Below are 12,489 nucleotides of genomic sequence, written 5' to 3' on the forward strand. Positions count from 1 at the left end.
GGGGGCAGGAGGTTCGATTTCTGAGGAAAATTTCCAAGGATGAGTTGCACAAATTAAAAGAACGAATTCTCTACCATAAATCCAAAGGTCGAGCAGACTTCTTCAGAGGCTGAATTATTTTGATTAGAGGTTGAGTTAATCAAGCTAAAGGAAGGGATCGAGCTGCAAATTCATAGCACCCATCACACGAAGCTGAGCTGATGTATTCTTACCCAGATTTAGAGGCTGAATTCTTCAGTGGGTTGGCCATGCCAACTTAATGCTCTTAAGGAGGGCGAATTCTTTAATCTTTTTCTCCATGGGACATATTGTACATTGAATCACTTTCAAAATTTCCAGTGCTTAGGGAGGTGGTTGATTCTCATTGTTATGTGACCTGGAATTGTCACCAAAGACGAAGCCGAATTCCCAAATTTGTAGCATAGGTCGATATCTATTAAAAGAGGGTCAAGTTATCATGATGTTTGCTGGCTGAGTTGCTTGGCATAAAGGTTGAATCTCACTGCTGAAGGGGCTGAGCTTCTCTGTATTTTGGAGCTAATGTGTCACATCAAGAGCTATGCGTGTACCTCCTTGTTGACGGAGTGCAAATTATCTTGCTAGCTGAGGGCTGATAACAAAATATGGGCTGAGTCCAGTGGTTCCTGAGGGCTGAGATTACTCTTTAATGCTAGATGTGAGCACCTGAAGTATCTATGAGCTGAGTTTGTCCTTTGCTGGTCCGAGTTTGCCTACTTAAAGGGCTGAGTTCTACCTTGCTACAGAGAGCTGAGCCTGTGGAATTTCTTGTGGGCTGTGGAGCTAATATTGTGACTTATTTCTGCATCAAGACAAGGGGACGAGTGCTGGTTCATAGAACTGAATAGACAGCCATTTTGTGGGACTGATATTCCAGTGTGAAGGGGTCGATTTCATGGTCATCCTGGAGCTGATATCTGAAGACTATACTGTTGGTGCTATTCTTTTATGTGACTGATATGTTAAAGTCTACATTGCTGATACAAGTCCCAGGTTCCTCTTCATCATTTCTGACCTTTGCAAGCTTGTTAAATCAGTAATAAAGTGGCTGAATATTGCTAGAAGTATGTTATTGTAAATCTAGGTTGTTTCTAGTAGAGATTTGACTTCTGTAATAAATATAAACCAGTAATGACAGTGTTCCTGAATTGAATGCAGTAGCATTTTGTTGCTCTGAATGGTTTTGTGGTGAATCTTGGGTGTTGTGCATACCTCACTTGTCTTGAATTTATTTAAGTGTACCTACAGGCAGTGGTTCATGAACTGTTTGACAAAATGACAAGCTGAAAACCTACACAAATTCAGAAAACCAAGTGAAAAAACAAAAATATTCCTAGAAGGTATATTACAGGGCAGCTTGGTGTGAAAATTCCAAAATGGAATTCTATTGCAGCAACTGATATTATTTCTCCTAATTGTTAATTTATTAACAAATTATCTGCTATGACAAATATCGAAATAAAAACACTGCAGTCTTCACAAATAATATTCTGCGGAAAAATAAAACGCTGGAAGATGAGAAATGCTAGCACACACACATAAAATTAACACAATTATTTTTGGACAAAAGTCCGTGGAAAAACCCAATGCTGGAAAACTAGTGCAGCTGCTGAGGGTTTTATTATTAAGCAGCAGTGAGAAATTCTGAGTACAACTACATGTCGAAATCTAGCAATCCTACAGAGAAAAATAGTGGCAAAAATCTAGTGAGGAATTTTCCTCACCCCACACACAAACTCCTAGCTCGACTTGCCTTCAGAAATATGTCCCTTTGACCCTCTGTGTCAGCCTTTGTACTGCTCTGTGGAACTTGCTAGATTTCAAGCCTCTGACTGGTCTCTGATGAAGTTGTTTTGCCTTCTGCTCGCTGGAAAGATGCTTCTCCGACACTTTGGGACTCCTTCCCGGCCTCTAGAACTGAAGATGTCTCTCCCTCTCAGCAAATCGATCTTGCCTCTAGACACTGCTGCGCTGCCCCAGCGTTAGCCTCTCTGTGGCTCTTCTGCCTCTCCGCAAATGTACTCGCTGGATCTGGAATGCCTCCTACAGCCTCGATGTCTCTTCCCCTCTCTCACTGCTTCGATCTTTGGCGCTCTCTCTAGCAACTAACTGCCGCTACTCAGGAAATCGATTTGCCAAGGAAATCGAACTGCGCAAATGTCTTCTCCATCACCACATCGACTTCTTATAATCCTCAGTTGGAGCACCAACGACCAAGATTAAAACATAATCGATGGCTAGGATCATTTTTGGATCAATTTGTGTGAGTTTCTAGATAATTCTCGCCTTGACTTAATTAATATTGATTAATTAACCATATTCCCTAAGTTTAGACTTAGGAAATATTTAAAAACTTGTTAATAATCTAATTAAGTCGCTTCTAGGTAGAATTTCCATAAACGATTTCTAGCTTTTGGAAATCTCATGGATTTTCTAGCCTCTCCACCAAATTTCGTGGCTAGAACACCTCTGATGCTACAAAAACTAACACTTGGGACAAATGACCGCCACAAAAATCTTATGCCGCAAATGTACTGGCCAACTGAGGATTTTGATAACAGGTATAGGCACAAATTCACAACGGCATAGGGAGGCTCGAAGGCACACTATGTTAGGGTTGTCGGGCTAGGCGCAGAAGGTTGTGGTTGAGGTAGGGCCAAGTTTATGCTATGATAGATAATTTGGTTGGAATCTGAGTGAATAGGTACCAACAGACGAGTACAAGGCTGCGAGCTTGCGTGGAAGACAAATCCATAGGCAACAGACCAAAAGTGTCATTAAGACCTAGAGATCAATGGAGGTCATCCTATGAGGGAGAGAGCGAGACCGTACTAGTTAAGGTGTGACAACATGACCATTTCAGTTGATTTACCGATTTTAGGATGGCATCAATCGGTCTGAGGTATGAGGACAGGTTGGATGGCGCTTACAACTTATGTCCATGGAAGGAGAAGATAACACTAGTTCACAAGGAGAACAACCTATGGGAGTTTGCAAACACCCATGTTACAACTCCTTTAGACACTACAACTTTGACAGCCCATGAATTGAAAGATGTGAAGGCTAGACATATCATGATGGATGGGATGAAGGATCACGTGATCCCTCACATCTTAGCGAAGAATAGTGCCCATGAGATGTGGAGCGCCTTGATGAGTCTATGTCAAAGTGGTAATCAAAATCGAAAAATGGTGTTAAGGGAGAAGTTCAAGAACACCAAGATGACTGAATCACACATAGTGGCATCATACCTCACAAAGATTCAGCCAATTTGCGGTGAGCTTGGAGTTGTTGTGATAACCTTTCTAGATTATGAGTTTGGGCTACCTTTGTGACATGCGTTCTAGCAAGAGAAAAGCTACCAGATTGAAACAGATTGTGGGATGAGTCATGAATTGACTTGGAAGATCTGGGAGAAATCATTGTCTGGAGGACAACAAAAGAGTGGGAATGATGAGAATCTTGCTCTTGCTAGTCGGGAAGTGAGGAGAAAAGGTTCAAGTAGTAGGGGTGAGGAGTCAACTCACAACCCAAGAAGAAGAAGGACTTGACTAATGCTAACTGTTTTCCCTATCACAGGATGGGGCACTATGCTTCACAGTTTTCACAGAGGAAGAAAGGGGGAAAGGGCACGTAACCAACTGTAGTTGCGTGGACAAAAGATCAGGAGGAGTTTTCTTGGAAGTTCAAGACCGAATTCATACTTGTTTCTTACCATACCTCAGGCACATTATCAGTGGGTGCGTGGTTGCTAGATAGTGGAGTCACAAGGCATATGACAAGAGCATGGGAACAATTTGATAGCCTTACCATTGGGTCTCATAATTGCATGTGGAGTTTGGTGTTGATACCAAACATGCAGTGAAGGGGGATGGAACAATGGTATTCCAACTTGATTTAGGAGGCATGATGGAAGTGAAGGACGTGATGTGGATGCCAAAACTTAGGTGGAGTTTGCTCATAGTCTCTATGATGGAGAAGAAGGCATTTTGTGTAGCATTTTAGGATGAGAAAGTATTGATCAAACCCAGTGGATCTAGCTCTGATGAGGGATATGTCATTGGAGTTAGAGAGAGAAACATGTATAGGTTAAAGGGCCAGCATATTTGAGAAATGGCTTGAAGCAGGTTAGTGATAGAGAACAAGGAGTAGGTGGCTATGAAGGTTGAGCTTCTTAGAGGGAGTCAACGTTCAGGTTTAAGAGGGGAGAAGCAATCGATAGATTCTTCTAAATTTGTCAAGGTCTCTTTTTACAAGATGACATTACACGATGTTCAAGAGTAGTACGCTTCTAGGAACCAGGCTAATGAGAGTAAGATTTTGAGGATGTTTCTAGACTAGACCGTAGGGAAGGCTTCTAGTTTGGAGGGAGCAACCATGACAACATATGTAGTTCCAAGATTGAAGTTAGTTACAGGTGGAAAAATTACTTTCCTTTCTAAGAGGGAGTGTTGATGTTTGTAGCTCTGGTAGGAAACTATGCGAGGCCCAAGTGTTTAGGTGTGCAGAAGTTGCGCAAAGTCTCCTTAGACACTTTCTCTAGTGTGAGCAAGTTGCTAATGTAACTTAGCTTAAATCTAACTCGGGAAAATCACATAATTATTATGTTGGATTATTGATCTAAAGTAAACTTAGGAAAAGTAAATTAATTACTCTAGTGATTAAGTTTAATCTCAATGTTTGATCTTAAGTGAGGTGAGATCTAATCTCGGTAACCAATAACTTTGAATATTAGAGTTAAGGATTTAGCTCAATGTGAAGTTATAAAAACAAGGCTAACAAGAGGGAGAAGATACACCATACAATAGCACAAGATTGAGAGAGGAATCTTAGTGAGTGTGTTGGGTCCGAGGAAGCTGGCTAGCAAGGAGAGCCAAATCAGCCGAAGAAGGCTTGATCAGTTGGATTAGATCCAATTGTTGTATGTATTTCATTAGTTGGGCCATTATTCCAGAATGGGATCACAAGTTCTGAAATTAATAAAGAATTGTGATTGGGTGGAACTTTTTGTGTCATTTATTTTGTGACCGAGATTGGTATATTTTGGTTCCACTGGTTTTTTTTGTGTTAAAGAACATCTCTGTGCAATTAATTAGAATATCGGTAATCTGCTAGGAATTAAGTGTCAGGTGGTAAGTTTGTAGGAATTCTAAGTGTCGGGTGCTAGCTTGGATTATGCTAGTTGCCAAGTGTCATCCCCTTCGTGGGGATCTATTTCCATGGATTTCCTCAACGGATTGTCTCTAACACAGGCAACAATACAATACTCTTGTCGTTGTTTCTTCAAAACGACTATTTTAATGCTTTGCAAAAAAACCATTGACGCACTGCACTACAACACTATTCTTCCCATACATATTGATACTTTATGGATTGTCAACTACGACCATCTCTCATTGAGATTCACCAATTACAAGTCACCAATTCCATCCACAAACTAATGGCCAAATGGAACTAGAAATAAACATTACCCTTGTCCGTACTCTATGGCTATATCATCAATTGAACTGAAAATTGGATTTGTGCCTTAATGCAAATCACCATAGCTATTTTAGGTATCCCCATGTACCCACCAACCGTTAACCTTTTGAGATCTGTTTATGAGTTTCAACATCTGGAACTCTGTGAATTACTAGTGACAACTGTTGATACTAGTGCACAGAAGAAGATAAGGAAAAAAGAGCGAGAGGAGCAAGAGAGAAAGCATTCTCAATTGTACATATGTTGTGCATCCTCTTCATATCACAAGAGTATGTTTTATATTATGAAATGGTGCCATAATTGGGCATTAATGATAAATATTGTCCTGAAGATAAAAATAATGTTGAAGATAATGTTCGTCGTCAATACTGAGTTTCTGGATATAATATTCTTTGCATGAGGTTGCTAAAAGTCTGTTGCACAAAACACTGAAATGTTTGGGAGTTTCCAAAACAGGTACGTTTAGAAACGTCACCTCCCAAAAATGGAAATGTCATATATATAATATATAAAATAAGTAATAACATATTATCTTGCAAGAAAACAAAGAATAAGACCTATAGATGACAATTTAGAAAGATAAACAAGTCTATATTAACTCTTATAGATGATTACATAATGCCCATGTTTCGGCGTTTTGCGTACTGGTACGGCCGTAAACTCCGAGTTCCTAGATGTTTTGTGCAACTTAGCTAAAGTACATGAGGGTCCATGTACACAAACTGCACAATAGTTACAGCATAATTAATAAAGAGTGACTATGCCCTATCAGATTCCACTATCACCCCTATGCACCCAATATTGTGAGTCTCGGCTGAGTCTCACGAGTTTGGCTGAGTTTGACAAAATTCATTCCTGAAACAAGGACTTGGCTAAAATTCAACATAACTTGCCAGCGAAGAAAAGCTCTGGAAACTTGCCAAAACTTGGAAAACCTCCGCAAAACTTGTCATTATTTTGTCTGTAGAAAATTTCCTATATTATGAGGTTTATCTATTTGCTAAGTCCTGCTAACTCTAGAACTGATGTTTTGACAACCCCAAGGCAACTGATTTTTCACCAGTCTGATTCTCACAACTTTGCATACACCCATGCTACAGAGATATATATGCAGATATTCTCTTTTCAATGAGGCCTTGTACATAACAAAAATGCAGATGGACGTGAACGGCCTAACTTAAATGCTTGCCCAGAGAAGAATAACACCATAAACATACATAACCAAAGCAATGCATTCCTACCTGTCCAAGAACCATATAATCATATTTACTAAGACAAGCACAACCACTTTTTCAATTGGGTCCTTTTGAAGCTCTTTATCTGTTGTTCAGTGTTATCAGTGCCCTTTTCTGACTATAGTCGTTCTAAAGGTATTGTACTGGCAGGGCCACAGTTTGTTTTGACTTTCCTTTATAAATAAATAACTGCTTAATCCTAGTGACAGTTGTTTTCTCGAAGTGTACATTATTGGAGCACTTATTCATCATTGCACTTATTCTTTCTATATAAAGCATATTATTTCATCATTTATAGATGGTGCATTTTTTTTAAATATATATATATATATTTTTTTTTTTGTTTTTGTATTATGTTGGACGGGTTTTACGGCTAGAATTTCAAAAGAAACGTGATTCTTGTTAGTATTCGAAAGGCTAGTAGGGATTTTATAATGTCAAACATTATTAGCTAGATGCAAATAATTAAATATGCATGTTTGATAATTTGAAGAGTTTGTTTGGAGTCTTGGACGTATGGAGTGAATTTTAGAAAGCTAAAAGGTGTGCTACTGCTTGGCCAACTTGTTCGAGGCTTGGCTCATAGTGACCAAGATAATATTGAAAACCTTCAAAAAGGTTATATTTAGTGTCATCTGTTATATTTGTGATATTTTCTTGGTGTCTGAGAATACATATCAGCTTTATGATGCATATATATTGTGTATGACTACAGGCTAGAACAACTACTAACTTCAGTACAAACTCTATGCTGTGGACACATCTGAGTGGTGGCTTGAATTATCAGGTATTATCAGCACGTAGAAACTATTGTTACTTTTTCTTAATTATTTGGATACCTTTGTCTTGTTTCAATTGAATTTTCTAATAAAAAAATTCAGAGATTTATAATGTATATTAGAAGAACATAAATGTCATTCACTTTTTCTCTTACATATATACATGTGTAGCATGGGAAGAGGTACTAATGCTACAGGTAAGTTTTGAGTCCCTAGAGTGGCTTAGAAGTTACCACTAGTTGTTCCCCATAGTCTTGCCACTTATGACAGTTCCTTTATGATAGTTTTACAAAAATAGCCAATATTTTGTTTCTTAGTTGATGAATAGTTTTCTGAATACAATGCTCTAAAGGGGGTTATTTATGGACACAAAATGTGTTCTAACTTTAATCATGTATAAACTTCAGTTGCATCGAAACCATCTTTTGGGACTTCTTCTCTGATACTCTCTAGAAGAATGTTTTTCCATGTGGAGCTTCTACCAAACTCCTTTCATGCAAAATTCAACTAATGTTTTTAGTTTTATCGAATAAAAAAATGCAATTTTGGCTCAAACACAAGGAAATTTCCTTTCAAGCATCTGAATAATATTTTGGCATATCCATTAAAATAGATGAGATCTGCATTCTAGAATATGCTTATTAGTCTCTGAAATTTGAAATCTTAGATTACCAAAGCAATATAGTTATCTTCCTAAATTCAGTTTATATTAGTGTAAAATATTGAGACTGCTTCTCATGCCTGAAAAAGGCCATGGGGCAACAGGTGACAACTACCATAGAGTTACGACCCTTAGATGATGAGGGGCATTTGGTTTTGGTACCAGATGCCATCTTGGAGGTGAGGGCGAGGAAGCTCTGGAACAGGACTATCTGGGAGCTTTTGTGAAATGGAAGGACCTACTTGAGGAGGATGCCACTTCGGAAGGAGAACAGGTACTTCAGCATCCATCACTTTAGTTGCTTGAGGACAAGCAACATCTGGGCGGGGAGGACTATGATGTTCCTACTTAGCAAGTTTTGGTAAGTAATACATTTTTGTGCAATTTTGATATTTCTGGCATGTTTTTGACTAAGGGAAAGTGGGTTAGGAGGACTCCACTTGACGTTTTGATGCAGGAGGCTCCAAATATGGGAAAAGGAGGAAAAAATTAAAAGGCAGGTGGAATGTGGGGTCCACCCAAGGGGGGAATTCACACCCCTTAGAAAATTTGCACTTGTGGGAAGGATGAGAGCAAAAGGAGTTTGATTTGTGGGGCCCACTTGGAGATAGGAGGCCAGCAAGGATAAATAGTGGCGGAGGACCTCATTTTGGGACTTTTGGCCAATTTGAGAATTGAACCCTTGTATACTTGAGCTGCTGAGCCAAGTCTACATCGTGCTGTTCAACACAAGAGATTTCCGGGTGGGAATATCACCTCCATCTTCGTTGGACTTTGAATGCCACCATAGGGGAGTTTGTTGCTACTTTTCAGAGCTGTCCCAGGAGGATTTGTAGGGGTATTTATTCATATTTTGGAGCAGATTGGGCACAGAAAAGGAAGTACACACCCCTTGGAGAAATAGTTGTAGGGCATACTGGATTTTGGGCTTTTCAGGGGAAGTTTGTCTTAGCATTTGCTGGAGATTTGGGGTATTTTGCAGGGCTGGAGTGCTGGGAGTTTGGAGGAGTATTTCTGGTGTGTTTTGACAGTGCGTAGTGAGTCGCTGGCTGGGCCTGCGCATGGTGTGGAGTTGTTGGACTTGGGGTAGGGTACTTGTCAGGCTTTGGAAGTATTGCTAGGGACTTTTGTAGGGGATTTTTTGGAGGGATTTCTAGAGGCAGTTTGGCTTGTAGCAGTACCTTTCTCTCAGTTGTGCGTACACCAAGTATAGAAGGGAGTGTGCATTTTTAGGTTTTTTGGGCCAACCAGAAGTAGCCCAATTCCTTGTTGGGTTTTTGTGGGTTTGAGGTGTAGAGCCCGTGGCTAATTTCGCTAGATTTTCTGAGAAATTTGGAGGCTTAAACCAATAGTTCTTCTTCAACAGTTACAACAATTATTCCTGGTTGGGTGCAGTGTTTATAGCAGAGCCATTTCTAACACTTGGGTGTTTTCATCTTCACCAGGGTTTTTGCCTTGCTTGCTGTAGAAAGCTCATGTTCCTCTGATTCCACATATATTGTACTTTTCATTGTTCAGTTAATAAAATGGCTCAACTTGGCACAATTTCTGGTGTTTACTATTGATGTTGATGCATGGATTAAATTTTGTGTGTGCATGTTGTTATTTTCTCTTTTCATCACTTTTATTTCCTATTAGGGATATTACATTTTTAGACCCAACTAGGAGCGACCCCTAGTCTCATGTTCTTTAATCTTTGGATTGACTCTATACGATGAAATGCAAACTCTTCTCCTAGTTGAAGCTCTCTTCCGAAATGGTCCAACCTTTGTCCAAGTGACCCACTCACAACAAAGAAATAAAGCAGCGAGTGCCCTCATTTATCTCCTCTACGTGGTTATATAACCCCTCAATGGATGGTTCTCCAATAACTGTGTGATATTATTCAATGATTTTTTTTATATTTAACCCTAGTTAGCACAATAAGCCAAGGAAATACAAAATTGTAAAAGCCAACCACATAATGTAGAAAAATCATACACGTTTGAGAAATGAATTCCTTTTTTTTGGGCATATGATTTCACAAAATAACAACAACCTTTTACTAGAAGGAGGCTAGCTTTTATGAAACTTTTCTTAATAGCTCACTAATGGCTAGTGTTGAAATTTCTAAGTTCAACACGTTAGAAATCCCTACTGCATTATTTGGTTTAATTTCTCCTACTTGTTCATTCCATTAACAAGTTATTTATTAATATAAATACTGAAATAAGCACAAATGCAGCCTTAACTCATATACAACTCAACAACTGAAATAAATGAGACAAACACACAAGGGACACCGTTATTTTTGGACAATCGTCCCCAGAAAAACCCAACGTGGGAAAACCAGTGCAACAGAGATGAGGGTTTTATTATTATGAGTTTCTGAATACAACTATAGTGCAAGAAATGGCTCACCCAATAGAGAATGTGTTACAGGGAAAAGTGTCTATTTAGAACTGCTCTATCCCACTAAGGTGTGACAGCTGCCTTAGAAACAAAGAGAGAAAAACTACTTTTGTATTTCCTTTATGAACTATAGATAGAGAGGAATAGAAAGAACCAACCTGTGTCTTGCGCTAGTCCTTTGATCCAATCCCTCCCTTCTTTGACAGTCTCCAGCTACCTGCTCCCTTACTTGCCCAGCTTCACAAAGTACCTGTAAGATCACAGAAGAAGAACACTATACAAAGACATGGATCTATATTCATAAACAACTTAGGATCATATTTAAGTTAACCATACAAATGTAACAAGCATCAATGATACAAAAGCATGGAGGAAAAACTCAAATAGTTTTTATTGATAAACAAGAAAAGATCCAGGAGGAGTTACAACCGGTGATTCCTGATCCAACGTCAACCTCCCAGCAAAGAAGCCCCTCTTCACCTCAAACAAAGCATAGATCACCCAATACTCTGATGTTTTGCCTCAAAAACCAACAACAATTCCTTACAATATGCAAAATTCCAGCCTCTGGATCTCTGGGATGAGGGATCCATATATAGATATGTGTAAGGAGGATGAGTCAGCTTGTGATTTGATTAGTGTCTTCTCTCTATCAATTCTTGCTTCCACTTGGAGACTGAGGGCCTCTTACTCATCCTTGGTCGAATTCAGTGAGGCAAGTGTCATAGGAGAAGATTCTGGAAGCTTCCATTGTCTCTCCACCTCGCGGAATGACACTACCATTTGTCATTTCTTGCCCATCGCACCCTACAGAAGGGAGTTTTGAAATGCAACGCACCCCCACAGTGTATTTAGGTGCAATGCAACGCACTTAGCCAGTGGAGCAGCTGAAATGATCCTGTTTTGACTTATTCTGAGCAGTTTCTGGTGGAGAACTTCTGGGAGAAGCTGTAATCTATTGACCTTGTTCCTTTAGGGGTTAGAACAACACTTTTAGGGACTTAGGAGCCCTTGGTTTATGGACATTTCATGCTTGGAGTTGTAAGGCACAAAAATGTCTATAACAGTTGCCCCCTAAAGTATGAGGCCGTTAACCTTTTGGTGTCGGGTGAAATGCTTTATTATGAGGATTCGAAGTTCTTTCAATTCTGGGAGGAGACCTGTAATAAGATACAATACAATACATTATCTTCATACTGCTTTCATGATCTAGCTGAGGCGGGCATTCCCATGCTCAGCTTTATAAATTCATTTCCATGTACATAAGACAGACAATCGTCTGAGGGTAGACTGATGATTCTGATAGAGCCATCATCCTTTTGGTAGGATGATTATCTGTGCTGCAATGCTGTACATTTGATGTCTTTATTTCCCTGAATATATATTGCAGCCCGGATGGATGAAACTAGATCCGGGGTCTTCAATCTCGTCTGATCTTCACTCGAAGTACAAGTCGATCCATGTGAGAAATGTTTTGAAGTCGAACATGGAAAGACATCGCTTGATTACCGGTCAATGATGTAAACCGTTAACAAGCACGAGAGGAATCACCGATAATGATAATGACCCTCAAGGTACTGCAGTACAATTCACGTGGTGTGAATAGAGGACTTGGCGTCGAACACCATGCAAAATCTTTTGGTCGAAGGCCATTGATGTAAACCTGTCGCCGGAAGTGAGAAACTTGCCATTGAGGCATGCAAGCTTCAAAGTACTGAATGGGTTGTTCCTAGATCAACTTCTTGGATAATGAGCTAATGTCGACAAGAAGTGATCCATCACAGGAGGGCCTTAATGAATCCCACATCAATGACACGGAACGGAGCGAATGATTTTGATGGAGGTGAAAACGATCTGATGATATAATGTTCAGGGTGGCGGTCATGAAAGAATGGAGTATAATGTATGGTAGTGGGTGAGACAC

The 12,489-nt window shown here is 39.6% G+C and overlaps 1 protein-coding gene across 2 annotated transcripts in view; it reads left to right on the forward strand.

Moving 5' to 3' along the window:
- Positions 1-12,489, forward strand: part of LOC149229083 (acyl-lipid (8-3)-desaturase-like) — a 352,078-nt gene that overhangs the window by 293,929 nt on the left and 45,660 nt on the right. For both annotated transcript variants that reach the window (XM_089378453.1, XM_089378452.1), the window contains exon 12: positions 7,450-7,521. In XM_089378453.1, coding sequence (XP_089234579.1) covers positions 7,450-7,521 — 72 coding nt within the window. The remainder of the gene's footprint in view (positions 1-7,449; positions 7,522-12,489) is intronic.

The sequence above is a fragment of the Pinus tabuliformis genome, chromosome J, assembly GCF_031772625.1.
Source record: "Pinus tabuliformis cultivar Carrire ecotype Pingquan chromosome J, CPIR1, whole genome shotgun sequence".
Classification (NCBI taxonomy): Eukaryota; Viridiplantae; Streptophyta; class Pinopsida; order Pinales; family Pinaceae; genus Pinus; species Pinus tabuliformis.